At 51.2% G+C, this 19,017-nt stretch overlaps 1 protein-coding gene across 6 annotated transcripts; it reads left to right on the forward strand.

The window, feature by feature from the left end:
- The first annotated feature begins 316 nt into the window (after window positions 1-316).
- On the forward strand, window positions 317-16,653 carry Hrob (homologous recombination factor with OB-fold). 6 transcript variants are annotated; one of them, XM_087572304.1, is made up of 11 exons: window positions 317-543; window positions 2,177-2,227; window positions 6,303-6,454; window positions 6,560-7,370; window positions 9,378-9,461; window positions 10,731-10,871; window positions 11,359-11,467; window positions 11,708-11,793; window positions 12,121-12,246; window positions 13,644-13,758; window positions 15,927-16,653. In XM_087572304.1, the coding sequence occupies exons 1-11, from the start codon at window positions 541-543 to the stop codon at window positions 16,016-16,018; spliced, it is 1,770 nt and encodes a 589-aa protein (XP_087428430.1). In that variant the 5' UTR covers window positions 317-540; the 3' UTR covers window positions 16,019-16,653.
- The last annotated feature ends 2,364 nt before the right edge of the window (window positions 16,654-19,017 follow it).

A 19,017-nucleotide genomic window follows, 5' to 3' on the forward strand; every position in this document is an offset into this window, starting at 1 on the left:
AGTTAAGATTATTTTCGGCTATAAAGTGAGTTTGAGGTCAGCCTGGGCTACCCGATCGGCTGGGTTCTGGTGAGGATGAAGTCACTCTCAAATCACCAGTCACTAGTGTGCTCAACAAAAAAGAAGGGAGAATAAGGTGTCCAAGACTTCCCCAACCTCCTTCTCAACCGGAACATGGCAGCCGGCTGTACTCGAGAGGCCGCTTGGGGGCGACCGAGAGCCCTTTGATTTTTCCCTTTAAGGCTGAGGCGGAAGACCGGCGGGAGAAAAACTTTGTGTCAGCGGGATAAAATTGGGGCCTTCCCTTTAAGAGGGCGGAGCTACTGTTATGGCGGCGGCTTCGAAAGTCGCTTTGGGCGCACATTCTTAGGCGACCCTCTCTCAGCTTCCGCTGCGGTCTTAAAGACGCTTCTCTCTGACGCTGCTCTGGGGATACTGTCTGGCACAGTTCCCCACTTTACATCAGGGTCGAGTTGGAGGTGAACCCCTCGAGTCTGATACGGCCGGGCCAATCCACCGGCCGAGCCACGGACTGTCGTCATGGTAATGCCGCGTCTACGCCACCAGGGGTGGCGGGGGGGGGTGGCGGCGGGGGGGGGGTGGCGGCGGGGGGGGTGGCGGCGGGGGGGGCGGGGGCGGGGGCGGGGCGGGGAGGAGGAAGTTCCAGCTGCGGGGAAGCCGGACTCCGGGTTGGAGTTTGGGATCGCGGGCTCTGTTAGCATGGAATCTGTCTGGTAGGGACTAGGTGTAGTCTGCAGACCTGGGTTCTACTCAGGAAGGGCAGGAGACCTTATGAAAGGACCCTCCCTGGACATACAGACAGACCCTACAGACAGACTACAGACAGAAAAATAGTCATCAATCTCCGTGACTCCAAACATCTCTGTCTTTTGGAATCATCTCCCCTAACCATCGTGACCCTTGAAGTGACTGACATTCCACTCTCCCTCCCTCCTCCTCCTGTTTTTGGGGGAAGGGTGTCCTTGAAACAGCCTTTCTGCTTCTGGTTATCCTGTAACTCACTACATAGAATAGACTGGCCTCGAACGCACAAAGTTCCACCTTAGGTGTTCTGGTATTAAAGGTATGAGCTACCACCATGCCACACCTCCTATCCCCTACCAAAGCCCTGGCTATGGGTTTGACACTCATCTGAGCCTGCTGTCCATAAAGAAGAACCATAGACTGGGGCGGTCCACCTTCTGGGGAACTTAGCCTTCGGGCTTTGGACCTCTGTAGAAAGAAATCACTGGGGCTGGAGAGATGGCTCAGTGGTTAAGAGCACTGTTCTTCCAGAAGTCCTGAGTTCAATTCCCAGCAACTACATGTTGGCTCACAACCATCTGTAATGGGATCTGATGCCCTCTTTTGGTGTGTCTGAAGACAGCTACAGTGCACTTTTATATAAAAAACAAATCTTAAAAAAAAAGAAAAGAAAAGAAACCACTGACTTGATTCTCAGAAACAAGTGCTCCACGTGTTGGACATTTATGTGTTGGACAAACTTTTGAGATGTAATACTCAGGCCTGTTTCCAGAGGTGGTGCAGGCAACTGATCCCATGCCTTGGGAAAGGAAAGGATCAAGAGTTCAAGGTCAGGGGCTGGGCAGGACCCACCTGGTGGAAGAAACCAACTCCCTCAAGTTGTCTTCTGACCTCTACACCCACACAGTGGTGCTCCCCACCCCCACTAAATTATTTTTTTATTTTTATTTTTTTATTTTTTTATTTTTTTTTTTTGGTTCTTTTTTTCGGAGCTGGGGACCGAACCCAGGGCCTTGCGCTTCCTAGGTAAGCGCTCTACCACTGAGCTAAATCCCCAGCCCCAAATTATTTTTTTATATAAGAGTTGAAAACTACCTTTATCAACATAATGGTTTGAGGCCATCTTGGGCTATTTGAGACTCTTGGGCTGACCCTGAAAAACTCTCCCTTAGCAGTCTCCTCTCTTTTCCCATCCCCCCTTTCTAGGAGTAATTCAGATATATATTATATATGTAATTGATTTTCTTCTCCTTTTTTCTCCTTCAGTACCAGCCAAACACAAACCATTAAAACAGTACACTTGAGAGTCTCAGAGCGGTGGGGAGGGAGTTGGGGAAGGAAGGTGTAGTGAAGACAGAACATTGTTGCGGTGGTTTTCCTCCAGTCTCAAGTGCTTTGTTTTCTTTTTCAGACGTGTGGTTTTCAGAAGTTGTTTTCTGTGGAAGAGGACTTTGAAGATGAGGTAGGGAACTGTTGGTGACCCGAGGTAGCAAAAGATGCCCGAAGATGGAGACAGCCAAGTTCAGAACGTTTGGCGCAGTCCCGTCAGGCTGCTTTCGATAGACATGTCTTTCATCCTCTTTTGAATCTATCACAGGCTGACAACGTAAATAAACGTAGGCAGTGACCAACCTGGTCCTATTTAGTTGGTGCAACTTGCTTGTATTGTCGGTCCAGTACTAAGAGGCTGAAGCAGGAAGCTAGGAACCCAAGTCTGGCATGGGCTACATAGCGAGACTTTGTCTAAACAACAGCAGCATATTTAACTGACTTTGTTTTCACCACAGGGTTTCTCTGTGTAGCCCTTGCTGTCCTAGAACTCACCCTGTAGACTTGCCTGGCCTGGAGCTCACAGATGTTTACCTGTCTCTGCCTCCCAGAGTACTGGGATTAAAGGCATGCATTGTCACCGCTGCTGGCTGTATTTAACTGTCTTAAAAATAAAACAAGCCAAGTGTGGTGGTGCACACCTTTAATGTAGGCAGCACTCGGGAGCCAGAGGCAGGCGGATCTCTGTGAGTTCCAGGACAGCCAGGGCTATGTAGAGAGACCCAGTCTCAAAGAAAACAAAACAAAACAAAATGGCTGGGAGTGTAGGTAAGTGGGTACAGGTTCCTGTTATTATCTTTGAGCCCTGACCTCAATCCCCGAGCTCCCAATAAAACCAGGTACGTGAGGTACACCTGTAATTCCAGCATTTGCTAGGTGGAGGCAAACCCGTCATAAGTTCAAGGTCATCCTCAACTGCATAGAGAATTCAAAGCTATTCTGGGCAACATGAGATCCTGGAGGGAGGGAGAGAGGGAGGGAGAGAGACAGAGAGAGAGAGGGAGAAAACAAACAAACAAAAACCAAATTAGCTCCCTAATTGTAACTGTCACGTCTTTAATTATAAAGGCCTTTCTGGGAGCTGTCTGGAGGGTGATTTCATTCACTTTTATAATAGCACGCCTGAGGAGGGGGGAGAGTTTATAGAGAGCCAGAGTCGGAGGAGACCTCACAGCTAGCTGGATGGCATGAGACCGGAGGACAGCAACAGGCCTGTGAACCAGGCAGGTCACTTTGTTCTCTGGCCTCCCACTTTCTCTAGAATGAAGGGCATTGTTGTGTTCTCTCTTGATTCTCAGGAGACAAGAAGTGAAATGAGACACAAAGTCAACATTTTGGAATCACCCTCATGTAAGGCTTTTACCCCGCACCACTTAAGTGAGAATCTCTGTCAGAGGAACTTCCTTACTAAGTCACTTACTGGCATGGGAACCAGGGCAAACCCCTTTGTCCTGTGGCCATCCTAGGCCATCTTCAACCAGAGTCTTTTCTTACTTTGGGGTGCTAGTGATGGAACCATCCAGTCACATCCTGAGCCCTTCCCGAAGAGGTGGTACTGGGTTTGTTGCGTGGCTGTTAGTCTCTAGACAGGTTCTCCCTGTGTGGTAAAGGCTCACCTCTTGAATTTGAAACCATCCTGCCTAACCTCCAGAGTGCTGGGATTACAGGCCTGGCTACAGAGGTATTTTAAAGTACAGTCAGAGACGACCAGACAGGTCTCTGTAGTTGTCTTCATATTCAGACCAATGGATATAGTTTCATCTAGGTCCTGGACATTTTGACCTTGATTTGCCTGCCTCTGCTTCCGGAGTGCATGCTGGGATTAAAAGCTCACACTTAGAGTGCAGCAGAAGCCACTTTTTGCTTCTTAGTTCATCTCTTCTTTTTGTAATTTAATTTATGTGATATTCGTTTTTTTAAAGAATTATTTATTTTATGTATATGAGTACACTGTAGCTGACTTCAGATACACTATTATGGATGGCTGTTAGCCACCATGTGGGTGCTGGGAATTGAACTCAGGACCTCTGGAAGAGCAGTCAGTGCTTTTTTTTTTTTTTCCGGAGCTGGGGACTGAACCCAGGGCCTTGCGCTTGCTAGGCAAGTGCTCTACCGCTTGAGCTAAATCCCCAACCCCGGCAGTCAGTGTTCTTAACTGCTGAGCCATCTCTCCAGCCCCTCAATTCCTCTCTTAAACAAATGATGGAGGGATGGGGCTCAAGTGGGGCCTAGCTCTAGTTTTTCACCATTCCAAATCTCGGTTCTTTCTTTCTTTTTTTTTTTTTTTTCTTTTATATATGTATTATGTATGTATCTGAGCATGCATGTTCATGTGGAAGCCAGACTGGATCCTCTGGAGCTGAAGTAACAGACAGTTGTGGGTCACTGGGCATGAGTACTGGGATCTGAACTCAATCCTTTGGAAGAGTAGTCAGTGCTCTTAACCACTGAGCCATCTCTCCAGCCTCAGCAAGTCTCAGATTCTGTACCTGTGCAGGGCCATTGTAAGAATTCACTGAGGCTTCTAGTAGAATACCTGAGTGCACCTGACAACCAGGGAAGTTATAGATGTCTGTTGTTTTCGTCTTTGTGGTCACAAATTATTCAGTTACCAACTTTTTCTGGTGTCTATGTGTGTGTGTGTATTGGGGGCGTTTGGGTTTTTGTTGTTTTGTTTTTTCTGGTTTTTCAAGACAGGGTTTCTCTGTGTAGCCCTGGCTGCCCTGGGGCTACTTTGTAGACTGGGCTGCACTCAAACTCAACGGAGATTCTGTTTTGTTTTTAATGAGACAGACTCTCTCAGTTAGCTTGGGCTGACCCCATAATCGCTGTGTGGCAGAGGACCCTGAACTGGTCCTCCTGCACCCCAGGCTTTACTGCAGGGATTATGGGCGAACCATCATCACACTGGTCTTCATTGTGGATGTCTGCATTACCAGCTTTGTCAAGACCTGTCCTTACTGTTCAGTTTGGGAGATGTGTCATTAGAAGCTGAGAAGGAACTAGGAAAGTGGCCCTTGTGGGTCCTAGCAGGTGACAGAAGACCCCCCCGGGCAAAAATGGGATCCGACTGCGTGATTCTGACTCTTCACACTTTTGTTCCTTGAAAATGGCAGACGGGTCTCTTTCTTGCTACCCAGGCAAAGGATGTTACAGCTAAGTGTGGGCTCTCTGGAGGGAACAGGGCCATCAAGCTTCAGGGTGATCAGGAACTTGCCCTTCTGATCATTGTTATTGTTGTAGCCCTTGGTGTTGCTGGAGTGTGGGATTCTTTTTTTTTTTTTTTTTCTTTTTTTTTTTTTTTTTTCTTTTTTTCGGAGCTGGGGACTGAACCCAGGGCCTTGCGCTTCCTAGGTAAGCGCTCTACCACTGAGCTAAATCCCCATCGCGGGGTGAGGGTGGGGCTGGGGGTGGGGTGGGGTAGGTAGTACCTTCTTGTCACTTAATCAGCAGTTCTGACTCCAAAACACACGAAGAACAGGTCTGCTGAGCTTGAAGGTGTCAATCTCACCTTGCTTCCCAAATGCAATCCATACTTAATTTAACTTGCTTGAGAAGCTATATTTAACTCGTGTCTGTTTGGCTGGATCCAGGGGCTGTCTGTCTTCCTGAAGACTGTGCGTGTGCATGGCTAGAAGTAGGGAATGTACTAAGCACGGGGTGCGTGGCCAACAGAATAGCTGCCACAGTCTTGACTGAACTCAGCCAGTCTCCTTCAGAGAGGCATGTGGGGTGCCTTTGGCTTCTTGGTGCCCCAGAATGCTTTTCCTGTGACTTTCCCAGTAAGCCTCCTTCTGGAGACTGAAGAACGAGTGACTACCTGAAAATGTAGCTTTGGGATGCTTCTGACAAAAGTCTGGTGGCCCACTGGTTCATAGGAATTGTAAGTGGTGAGAAATGTCATTATTGCCTCTCTTGCCATGGTTTCTTACATGTGTATGTGTACACATACATACTATATGCTTAAACAGTAAAGGCAGAAGCTTTTGTTTTTATTTATTTTTTGGAAGCAGTTTTAAATCCCCAAATGCAAAGACCCAGATAGTACTGGCCTAGTAATCCCAGGACTTAGGAGCCAGATAGGTCAGGAGTTCAAGGTCATCCTCAGCTACATAGCAACTTCAGCAAGGCCAGTCTGAACTGTGTGAGATGCTGTCTTAGGAACAAACAGAGCCCTGACGCAAAGCCCGTTTTCTGTTTCTTTGTAGGATTTCTTATCTGCTTTGGAGAATGCAGAGAACCACATTGTTAGTGCACTGCCCGGGGATGCCGTGTGCCTGAGACCCAACTCTTCCAGACCACAGGAGACTCCGCAGGCACACTCCTCAAAACTGTCGCCATCATACCCTGCCTCCAACCGGTCAGTCCTAGGACTGTGTTTCCCTACTTCCCGCATGCCAGAGACCATCAAGGAGCCACCCTGCAAAGGAGCCATGTTCCTGAGACCTGTGTCAATTTCCAGCAGCAGCTCAGGCAGTCAGCAAAGAATGACAGGAACAAAAGTGTCCCAGGAGTCATCAGGACGTCAGTCCTCGGCCGCACACTCTGGATTTATCTTTGAGAGCTGTCAACATGGCATTGGTGACTTCGAAACACTTGATCAAGATGAGTTTGACAAGGCCCTGGCGAGCATGGAGTTCGAGGGAGCTGGCTTGGAGCCAGAAGTTAACCGTGGAGCCTCCCAGATCCTGCCTGCCAAGCACTGTGAGGATCCCGTATTGGCGAAAAAGGCCCGAGTAGCTGATCTGAGTGGATCTTTCCAGGAGGGGCCCATCGTCCACTGTAGAAAGCCATGGCCTTCCTTAAGACCGACTACAGCCACAGGAGGCCTTCCTGTCCCAGCTACATCAGATATTTCCACTTCCCATCAAAGGGGCTCCCCCGTTCCTGCACCTCAGTATTCACCAGTAGCTGGAAGGACCCTCCAAAACGGCCCACAGAACTATGTGCCTGGTCAGCCACTTCAGTCTCCCAGAGCTTGGTCAAGTGGCAAACCCCGTTTTTCTGGACCTCAATGTCCCCACAGCAGCTCTGCAGCATTTTGTCGGGGGCCCTCGCCATCCCGAGCCCCAGTGTCTTCTGTTGAATCTCCTTTCAGCACCCCCAGAAGTACTTCCACCACAGTTACTCAGCCAGCTCTTCAGACACCAGTAGTCACCAACCACCTGGTACAGCTTGTCACCGCTACCAACCGGACTCCCCAGCAGCCCTCCCGCCCCTCCATTCGAGCTAAAACCCGCCGCTTTCCTGGCCCAGCAGGACTTCTGCCTCATCAAGTGAGTGACTGGTTTTCCTGGGCTCTGGGACCCAGGGAAGGAAGCAGTGCTCTAGTCTTAGAATATCTTCACTGTCAGAAGACAGGCAAGGAGAGTGGGGAGACAGGACTTATGAGGCCTGGAGAGATGGCCAAGGCACATGCTTGTAATCCTAACTGGTAAGGAGATGAAAGATTCCTGGGGTTTGCCGACTGACCAGCCAGCTTCCAGGAATTAGCTCCAAGACAGTGAGACCCTGTCTGAAAAACAAAGCAGAGGCTAGAGAGATGGCTCAGCAGTTAAGAACACTTGTTCCTCTTACGGAGGAACTGGGTTCAATTCCTAGCCTCCACATGATGGTTCACAACCATCTCTTAACTCCATTCCCAGGGAAGCCGACATCCTTTTCTGACCTCTGTGAGCACCAGGCACGTACACACACGCAGGCAAAACAGCTGCACAGTAAAATAATAACGTAATTCCAAAAAGTAAACAATCCAAGGTAGATGGTGGCTCCGGCCTCCATAGGAGTACATCTAAGGTTGTCCTCTGGCCCCCACATGTGTGCATGTGCACATACATGCCCGTGTGTACACACACACATAAGGTTTGTAAAGCTATAAAAGTCAGAAGTGGGAAGGGAGGAAGGAGGTGGCTCAGAGGTAGAGCACTTACCTAGCAGATGCCAAGCTCTGAGACCCAACCCCAGCACTGATGGGGTGGAGAGTGGGGCACCCCCCAGGGATTTCCGATATTAGATTAATGGACGTGGGAAGGCACCTTTCCCTGGGCCAGCTCCTGGACTGAATGAAAAAGGATCAATGAGCTGAGCTGTTAGCTAGCCTTCATTGCCCACGGAGCCTGCCATGTGACTGACTCCCTCACGAGGTTACCACTGCCCCTCCATCAGCAAGCTACCCTGTTAGCCAAAGTAAACCTTTAAAGAAAAATGTAAAAAGTGGGCAGAGAGCGTACTTGACAGTCCACCTGAGAAACAGTGCTTGAGAAACACAATCTCCTACTTTGTGTGTTTGCTGAGTGTCTGTTGTTTGCTAGTCCTAGACAGGCATACTTTCTCACTCCTATTAGCCAAGAGGTAGATACCGGGCAATTTGTTTGGGAAGAGAACAAGCTTGCAGGGCAGTGGAAGAAGCAGGGGAGGAGTGGTTATGCAGAGGGTGCAGTGCGGGAAGGGGTCTTTACCTGGCCCCGGAGACACACGGGCTCTACCTGGCCCTTGCTTGTGGCTTGGGTAGATGAACAGGAGGATCAAAGGGAGGATGGAGACTCTGCTTGGGGGCTGGTCCAGCAATGGGAAGAGCAGGAGATCACAGAACACTTCATTGTGGCTGGTGTTAGGGGCGACATGAGGACGCTGGGGTCGGAAGTGAGACAGCCCTGAGGAGTTTTGGTGTAGACGGTGGTGGAGGGATGATAAGGTCCCTCAACCCAGTTTTGGTCTGATTGCAATAGGGATCTCCCTTCCTGGTGAGGGACTGACAACCCCTGCTGTTGCTTGCTCTTCCCTGACCCTTCAAAGAAAACCCTAAGGGTGGTCTGCTCTCCTGAGAAGGGCCTCTGGGAAGGTGCTCAGTAACTCATCACCGATCCCTTCTATCTGGGTTGCTGCCCCCTTCAGGTGGCGCTGGGTCTTGCTCCTGGGGCAGCTCCAGTTTCCTTACATTCTCAGACTGATCCCCAAAGTGTCTTTTTTTTTTTTTTAAAGATTTATTTATTTATTATATAGAGGGCATCAGATCCCATTACAGATGGTTGTGAGCCACCGTGTGGTTGCTGGGATTTGAACTCAGGACCTTGAGAAGAGCAGTCAGTGCTCTTAACCACTGAGCCATCTCTCCAGCCCCCCAAAGTGTCTTTTTAAAGCTACCAGTGAGGCTCTTGAGACTGCGATAGAGGCAATGTAATATGTGCTAATTGTCCCTGATAGTTTCCTGAACTCATTATGTAACCCAGACAGGGTGTAAATAACAACTGCTGAGCTCGCTCTCGCCTTCTCTCCCCTCTTAGCACAGCGGGGAGAATCTGGAGGAGATCATGGTTTCCACACCCCAGACTCCGACTCACGGTGCTCTGGCTAAATTCCAGACTGAGGTAACTTCTTCTATGTAAATCTTCACTTCTTGGGCAGCATTTGAGAGCGAGGGTCATGCTGCTCCTGGCTTGCCTTAGTTGATGCTGCTAGGTCTATACCAAGGGACAGTTGGGGGAGGCAACCCTTTATAGACAGGAGAATGAGACATGTCCTGACAGCGTACCTCAAGTCTTCTCTTACATCTGAGGACCCAGCTAGCTGCATCTTTCCTTTGGGAGGAACGAGTAATAAGTAAGTCTTATGATTTGGTATCTCAAGAACACTCTCACGTCTCTGGGAGCCCAGCGGGGGAAGGATCCGCCCTCATCTTGTCTCTGGGAGGTTCCCTTTCAGGGGTGGGGCCCAGCTTCCCTCCGTCCTGTGCTCTTATTGGCTTACTCTATCTTCAGAGCCTCCCCTGCTTTTGGTTTTTGCCTTACTTCTTTTTGTTGCAGCGCCCCAGGGCTGTCCATGCACTTTAGGTCCAAACGTGGCAGCAGTCATCTAGATTCAAAGTAGTTGTTGAACTAAGGCAGCTAATGGGGCCTCAAATAAAACATGACTGCCTTCGAAATGCCTAGGCACTCTGCGAGCCTATGAATATAAACATGTACTGGGATTTCCACCCCTAAGACTTCCACACTCGTTGCTTTTGCAGAACTTTGTTGGGCTCCCACACCGCGTGGCTCACATCTGCCTGTCACACCAGCTGCAGGCAACCCATCACCCCCTTCTGGCTTTGAGCACTGGCTTGCACTGGCCCACATCCATACCCGTTAAATAAATAAATACATCTTTAAAATAAGAGGATGGATAGCTTTTTGCTTCATTGTAAGTAAAATCAGGACCTGATTAGAAAAAGAAAGGAGAGACTGGAGAGATGGCTCAGTGGTTAAGAGCACCACCTGCCTTTCCACAGGCCCCGAGTTCAATTCCCAGCAACCACATGGTGGCTCACAACCATCTGTGATGGGATCTGATGCCCTCTTCTGGTGTATCTGAAGATAGCTACAGTGTACTCACGTAAATAAAATAAATAAATAAATCTTTTTTGGAAAAAAAGAAAGGAAACACTTTATTCTGGCTGCTTAGTGAGAGATACAGAATGTAGCTAGGTTTCTAATGCCACTTTCTGTTCATGACTAATTGAAAGGTGTTCATCCCCCACCCCCGTACCCCGCCCCCAGAGAATTCACTGTTTCTCTCCCACCCGTCTACCTTGCCTCAGTTAAGGGTCTTTCCCCAAGGTGATCCACTAATGCAGGCTCCCCTCTGCTCTGTGGTACCAGATTGTTACCAGTTCCCAGGGATCAGTGGAAGAAGACTTTGGGCGAGGGCCCTGGCTCACCATGAAATCTGCTCTGGGCCTGGATGAGGGAGACCCCACCTGCTTTCTCTATACCTACAGTATTGTCATGGTGCTACGCAAGGTAAGGGTCCTGAGAAGGGAGACTGTGCTGCCTGCTCCATTGCTGGGAGAGACTGTCTGCCACCTCTTACCTGTCCAGTCCCTGGAGGGCAGCCTGGAGTCCCTGGGTTGTGTGTTGTCACTGCCTCCATCCCATTGAGCACAGTATCAGGCATGCCTCTGCACTGGCAGGTACAGACCAAGGGGTAGAGGTAAGCACTCTGCCACCTTGAGAGCTCCCTGGTGGTCACACATGTACAGATACATATTGATACTGTTGACACATGTATCAGTAAATCCTTACCTGTGTTCTGCCATGTCAGCCAGAAAAACCAATACCGAAAGAAACCTAACAGAAAAAAGGACCTTTCAGCTTTGGCCTCCACAGGGAGCAGAGTGTGTCCCTCCAGACGCCTTCTTCTGCCAAAAGGAAGACTTACCATCCCCTGGTTGCCTTGGGGAGTGACACTCAGGCATGGCTAGCTCAGTGAGTGCCTCTCCTTGTGCAGGCAGCCCTCAAACAGCTCCCCAGGAACAAGGTCCCCAACATGGCAGTGATGATCAAGTCCCTGACCCGGAGCACAATGGACGCCAGTGTGGTTTTTAAGGACCCCACAGGTAAGGAGCAGGTCCTGGATGTTTCTTATGAGTGACCTCTATTGAGGTCAAGAGATGAGTAGCGGGGTTGGGGATTTAGCTCAGTGGTAGAGCGCTTGCCTAGCAAGCGCAAGGCCCTGGGTTCGGTCCCCAGCTCCGAAAAAAAAAAAAAAGAGATGAGCAGTCCACTTTCCAGCCAAGGGCTTAGAGCCTTTGCAATGCCCTTGATCCTGAGATGGCTTGCCCTCGTGGCTTTTACAGGAGAGATGCTTGGAACAGTGCACAGAGTGCTTTTGGAGACACACCAGAATGAGCTGAAGCCTGGCTCCGTGCTGTTGCTGAAGCAGGTAGGGAAGCTCCCTCAACCCCGCTGTCCTTGCTTGGCTGGCTGCCCTCCCTCCACTGCCAACTGAAAAGAGAAGCTGGGCACTGGATTGCTGGAGCAGAGAGCGGTCCCCTGGCCAGCGAGCTGTTCATTGTACTCTTGCTGGGTGGATGGGGGTGGAGAGCTGTATGTGGGGTCCTAAGTGGTTCTTGTTACAGCAGCAAGGCTAAGGCGGAAGTGACTGGTGAGCTTGGTGCCAAGGACAGGAAATGAAAGGAAAGTTGGTACCTGATAGGTTACCAAAGGTGCCATGATCCCTCCAGTCACTGACTCCCCTTCCTAACTCCAGATTGGAGTGTTTTCTCCTTCCCTCAGAAACCACTACCTGAATGTGACACCCAACAACCTGGTCCACATTTACAGTCTAGATTCTGGGGATGGGGACTTCCTCAAGCCACCTCAGCCTTTGCCCAAGGTAAGTGGGCCAGGAGAGATGATGATGGGCACAGCTGTCCTGCCTGGTTTCCCTCAGTCCTTCCTTTACTTGTACCTGGGGACAAAGGTGTGAAGGGGACAGTTTCCTTGAGGTAAAGAGATGCCTTTGGGAACAGGAGTCTCTCTGCTGCCCCTGCCGCAGCCGCCTGCCAGACGGCTGAGTAACAGGACCTAGAGGAGCAGCTGGTGTCCTGGTGATCCCCGCATGCCTGATGGGAGGCCTGATCATCTGAGAAGTTAGGAGTCATTTGAGAACCAGGCTGAGGGCCCCCTGGGGGTGGTGGCAGAAAATGATAGAGAGTCATGTCTGTGCCAGGTGGCAATGCAGAGTACAAATGGCCTCAGGTGAGCTGGCCCGCCCTTGCTCTGAGACTCCCTCCTGGCCTCTGCCTCTGCCAGGCATGCCCTGGAGCATAACGCTTTAAGAACCGAGGCAAGCTTTAGTGTCTGTCTGAGCAGGGGATGGCTCCTGGCGGTCCACAGGGGCAAGTGCAGAGCCCAGGCCTGATCCTGCTCACTCCGCCCGTAGGAGCCTGGCCTAGAGGAAGACAGGAGACCTGGGTCTTGTCAAAGATCTTAATAATTTTTACTATGACTTTGAGCAAACCCTGTCACTTCCCCTGTTCCGTAGACCCTGTGTAACCTTCACAGTCACCCCACCTCTATAACCTCCATTGATCTTTAAGTTTTTCCTTCCTCTTTTTTTTTTTTTTTCCGGAGCTGGGGACCGAACCCAGGGCTCTACCACTAAGCTAAATCCCCAACCCCTTCCTTCCTCTTTTGAAATGGAGGATTTTGTTGGTTTCTTGGTTTAAAGGTTTATTCATTCTCTTTTATGTGTGAATGTTTCGAGTATTTTGCCTGCATGTATTCACATGCCCCATGTGTGTTCTTGGTACCCATGAAGGCAAGAAGAAGGCATCAGGTCTCCTGGACCTGGGGTTATAGATGGTTCTGTACCACCAGGTGGGTGCTGGGAATCGAACCTGCATCCTCAGAGAACAGCCTGTGCTCTTAAATACTACTGAACCACCTCTCCTGCCATCCTAACAGCTTATTTTAATCCTAGGCTAGCTCCTCAATACACTGGTGAATGGCCTCTTTACACTCTATGGTTATACAGAGTCCCTAAAACATTAGACAGGGATAGAATCTGGAAAGATCAGCCTAGGGGTCTGTCTAGTTTAGTTGTCTGATGTTTTGGGTATTTGACATTTCAGCTCTGTCAGCTTGGGCCTGGGTGACCCTGGCCCCTGACCTATTCCCTTTGTCTTTGTCCTGAGAATCCCTGCTTTTGAGGTCATCTTGGTAGAGGCGCCCCCACCTCAGGGATTTTCAGGGGCGTTAGGCATTGGTAACCAGATCCTCTGTCCTCAGGATCTGGGAAACTCCCATGGCAGCCTCCAGCCTGATGTGGCTGCAGAACCCACACAGGGCCTCAGAACAGCACAGAACCCACCGGCGTCTCCCGAAGAAGAGCTCCCAGAGGCAGGTAAGGCACACAGCCCCTCAGCATCCTCTGGCCTCACACAGCAAGGCTGCTTCCACCCAGCTCCACCTTGTGCCTCCTGCTGCACCTGTATAGACTGGCACAGCATGTTTCCAAAACCAGAGGCTGTCTCCATCAACAAGGCCGCAGACCTAATACATCGATCAGTGTGGTCCGTAGCTCCCCCGTTTGCTGGCAGTAGCTTCAGCTACAGGACGGAACATCACTGACCCCTGGGTGCATGGCACAATCTGTGCCCCATTTCAAGTCCTGGAGGCAGATCCTGGAGACAGACTTCCCACCCTGCCTGTACTCAGAGGCTCTCCAAGGAGCCATCTATCCATGTGGCCGGGGGACTGGGACACAAACCTGCGAGGCCCAAGAGCCACTCTTAGGTGGAGCCATCAGAGACCAGGCACTTCCTTAGCTTTTGACTTCAGAAATTCAATCCTGCTTGGCCTGGAGGCAGGAAGACTATGGCCAGGGACCTCCAGCCGTGCATTCACAGTACACACTGCTGGTTTGTGTAGAGCCTACATCGCACCCCTATGCTGGTGTCTTGTGTTGTCTGGAATCCTGCTCTCTCTTTATAACTAAGCCTGCTGCCGCCGAGCCCGTAGCTGTCGGAAGTTGCTGGCGGTCCCAGAGCGGGTGCCGAGAGTTGGCTGCTCATTCACGCTCTACAGGACCGAAGACAGAAACACAAGTCCTGCTCTTTCCTGAGGGGCTAGCCTTCCCCTGTTCCTCCTCTTCATAAATGGTTTTCTCCAGCTGGCTAGTCAGCCCAGCTCCCACAACGCACTTCTGGGTTTTTGAGATAGAGACTTCTACGTAGTCCTAGCCTGCCTGGTACTCACTGTGCAGCCCAAGCTGGTGTCAGAGTCACAGCAAACCCTTTGCCTTAGTCACCAAGTGCTGGCCTTAAAGGCAGGCACGGCTGTGCCCAACCCATTGGGCAACATTTTCCTTGTTGTGAGCAAATAACAGCCCCACCTGCCCTGAGCACAGCGCTCACTCCTTTCCCTCCCCGCAGTGTTCTTGCCAGACCTGGAGCTGAGCTCTTGGGTGTAGTTTGCAGTCTGCCTTCCAGGGCCCCCCATCCTGTCCCAGAAGTAGCATTTTCTACTTGGCAGCAGGCAGAGCCTGAGTATGCTCGCCTGGGGCAAGTAGCTGCACCTTTTTAAAGTTTGCTCACCCAGTAAAGTGAGTTTGATCACAGCAACCACCTTGAGCTGCCCTGGGAAGGGTTGTCAAGGCAGAATGAGCACAGAGTAAATAATCACTGCTTACAGACAATGCAGCAGTCGGCCTTACCAGGGGCAGCTGCTTTGCCAGCTTTCCATAAGCACGTCTGACAGCTCTGGTCTGGTCAGAAGCCCTTTCTCTCTCTTTCTTCTTCTTCATTTTATCTGTTAAAAGGCAGGCCTGCCACAATGTGTGAAGGTAGAGGACGACTTGTGGGACGCAGTCCTCTACAAGACAGGTCCTAGAGTCACCCACTTGGCTATCGGGCCAGCTTGGAATGGCTTCTTTCAGTTCCCTTTCCTTTTCTGTTTCTGTTTCTTTGCTTTTGTATGGGGGTCAGGGGTGGTGTGTTTGTTTGTTTGATTGTTTGGAGACAGGGTTTCTCTGTGTATCCATGGCTGTCCTGGAACTCCCTCTGTACCCTAAGCTGGCCTTGAACTCAGATCTGAGTGCTGGTATGAGGTGCAACTCTCTGCTTGGTGCCTTTCGTTCTGCATGTCTACTCAGACTCTCCTGGACTAGGGTGCTCTCTCCCACTGTCAGCCCAGGTTGGTGAACTGTCACTCCTAACACCTGTCCCCATTCAGTGGGAAAGTTGCAGTCGGGAGCATCCAGAACCCTTCCAGCTCAACACTGCCTCTGAAGAGAAGGGAGAAACACCACCAAAGCACAGGGAACTCCCCACCCATGCTAGAATGGCCCAGGGGTGTTTCCTGCCTGTGGCTGTACATTGTGTCTGCAGGGCCCAGGGAAAGGCAGGCCAGGTCAGTCTCAGACCCATGGCTTAGGCAGGCTGCCCCAGGGGAGCCACCCTTCTGGCTGTGTGACCAGGTCCAGGCCCTCCTAAAGGGCAGAGGCTCCAGAGCTGAATTCTGTGGGATCCTGCAGTTGTCACTGAATTTACCCTTGTCCACCTCCCTCCACAGATGACCTGGATGGACTCCTGAGTGAGCTCCCCGAGGACTTCTTCTGTGAGCCCAGCGGCTGGAGCTGTCTCAAGACAGGGCACCCACCATGAGCTGGCAGCCTCTGCCCCCACACAAGCTCTTGGTGCATCTGGTCACATCCAAGGGAGAGAGACAGTGTAGCTGGGGACGATTCAAGCCCATGGTCTGACGCCTCCCCATGGCCACCTTGGAATGCTCGGTGACAGCCAGACAGTGCGCTGTGTGTCTTGACTACTTCCTCTGGCATGGGCATCCTGGAAACCTGAGCAAGCCTCGCTCCCCATCATCCTTGTCCCTGTCACATCATCCTCTGGCCAATAAGAAAAGCAGGATCCTCCCACCCCGTCTTAACTTTAGAGAGGTTGGGCCTGATTTCCTTGTCCCATTGTTCCTCAATACCTTGACAGCTGAGGAGCCCAAAGGAGCTACAAGCACATCAGAGGCCTAATGGACCTAACTGGTGCACAAGGGTGACTGTGAGGTGCAGGCTACTGTGCTTGGTTCTGAAATAAAGCATCCCTTCCTCACCTGCCACCCTGCGTCCCACACCTCCTCCTCTTCCGCTGCTACCCTCTCATCCCCTCCTGACCAGGGCAGCCAAGCAGGTGGACCAGGAGGCAGAGCAAGCAGCATTCACGAGAGAAAGAGAGAGACAGAGAGAGAGAGAGCGCACATGTTTATAAACTTTTTCCTCCCTTTCTCCTCCCCTCTGCCTCTGGTTTTTTGTTTGTTTTGAGTCTTTTGCCTGTGTGTATATATCTGTGTACCAGCTCTGGGCTTTAGATCCCTTGGGACTAGAGTTACAAATAGCTGTGAGCCACCATACGGATTTGAACTCAGGACCTCTGGAAGAACAAGTGCTCTTAACAGCTGTGTCATCCATCTCTCCAGCTGCACATTCTCTTATTCATATGATGCAGGGGTGTGTGTGTGTGTGTGTGTGTGTGTGTGTGTGTGTGTGTCAGAGGAATACAAGAAAAGAACCAAAAACAGAAACAAGGCTGGGAAATGACTCTGGTAAAATGAGACCTGGTGACATTGTCCACCCCTAACCCCAGGCAGCAGGTCAGAGACAGCCCTGGGGGCTCCCTGACTAGCTAGCTTGCCTAGGCACAGCAAGTTCAGAAAGAGACCGTTTCTCAGAGTCCTGGAGCATAAATTTCAGGAGATTGAGAACCACCTGGTGCGGGTGCAGGGACTCAGCTAAGCCATCTCTCCATCTTGTAAGATGTCTGTGAAAATCTGTTGGGAAGCTGCCGTTCTCACTCGGTTCTTGTCTGGCAGTGCTGGGAATTGAGCCTTGGGCCTTGTACTTTCAGGCTCCCAACCTCTGCTCCATCCCAAGGAAGCAGGCTGAAGGGGCCCTGTTGGGCTGGCAGCCTCCCTGCCTCAGCGGCTACCAGTGAAAGCCTCCATGCACTGCTCTGAGAGACTGATGGATCTGATGGATCACAAGCAGGCAGCTTGTGAGCTGCTGGGATTGTAGGGACCTCTGGCCAAAAGGCTCTTGTGCTGTAGGCCAGGGCCTTGCATGTTCACAGGTTCCCCTACCCCCTTCTGCTTGCTTGCTAATGCCTAACTCTGCCTCTAGTTTAGACCTGAGCCAGGCCCTTCTAGGTGGTGTCAACCAAACCACCTTGTGTCTGCAATTGGTCACCTGGAGCCCTGGTCCCTCCTGCCCAGTCTCAACTACACCCGAACTGTTTGATATCCTAGTGCCTTGGTGCTTCAGTGCACCCCAGGTTGAGCTAGGAGGCCCACTGAGTATCTGGTCCCCTGGCACTGTTCCCTCCAAGTCAACTTCTGGTCTCCCAAGGACCTTCCTTTTCTGCCTCAGAAGCTAACGTCAAATCCCACGCACTGGTATCTCTGGGCGACAGCTACAGTAAGGACTTTGAGGCTTGTGAGGTAAGAAGGCTATGACTGTTAGATGCCTGGAGGAGTAAAGGGACACCCACCACTTTGGCCCCCTGGGCCCCACCCAGCTTTGCCAGACTCCCAATCCCAACCCTGGGAACTCAGCTGTGGGTGCTCAGCCAGGCCCTCAGCAAGGCCATTAAAACGTGATATGGCTTCCAACGGGGTTAATCACAGCTGCGTCTATAAAGGTGCCTTTCTCTGAAGGCCTTCAAACCCTCACTGGCCATGATCTCACTCTTCATCTGGGATCCCCTCCCTGGATCACAACCAAGAAGCTGGGGCCAAGTACAGAATGACTGAGTAGAGGGTGAGGGCAATGCCGGAAAAAGCCCAGGTCACTGCCACCCACTCGTGTGGGTGGATGGATGAGTGTTTGCTCAGGCAGAGAACAGGGACCTTCATTCAGTGTCAGGAGAGGCCAGCCTGCTGTGAGCCAAGTGCCCTTAAACACTGGGTCAAGAAGGACCATGCCAGGGCCTGTCATAGAGCCCACATCCAGCATGGTAGAATGTCATCTCTGGCACTATGGCATGGGTACTGTGCCAAGCCCATCCGATGTCCTTTAGAAGTTAAGTAGCTGGTACCGCAGGGACACCTCCACACAGCAGGTTGCCCTGGATGGATGAGTTAGGAGATTCCAAGCCACTGGGACCAAGGGGAGGGTAAAGAACCTGGTGAGAATGCTGTGTGTCGTGTGCGGGGCCAGACCAGGGATTTGGGACCTCTGTGGGAGAGCCTGAACTAAAACGCAGACGTTTTTAAGGAAAGTAACCTTAGGTGATTGTGGCAGGGCTGCATGTAGTCAGAGAAAGGAGGAGACACAGGCTAGACTGATCCGAGTTGGGAGACTAAGAACTAAAGCTGAGGACAAAACTGTAGGGAGACAGATTTTGTGTGTGGGCCAGTGGCCAGGGAGAAGTGAAAGATACCGAGGAGGGGAAGGTTGCTGGAGAGTGGGTGGGAGCGAGACACAGGGAGCAGGGAGGGACGCACACATTGCATTGCAGAGACACCACGGAGCCTGCAGCCCTGGAGGCAGAGGCCCACTGTCATCCCTGCACCCTCCCCTGCCAGCCAGTCAGCTGTTTCGGTTTCCCAGCCTCGTTCCTCCCCCTAGAGGCTCCTGGAAGCACAGCTACTTTCTCCTAAA

The sequence above is a fragment of the Rattus norvegicus genome, chromosome 10 (genome assembly GCF_021556685.1).
Source record: "Rattus norvegicus strain SHRSP/BbbUtx chromosome 10, alternate assembly SHRSP_T2T, whole genome shotgun sequence".
In the NCBI taxonomy this organism is placed as follows: Eukaryota; Metazoa; Chordata; class Mammalia; order Rodentia; family Muridae; genus Rattus; species Rattus norvegicus.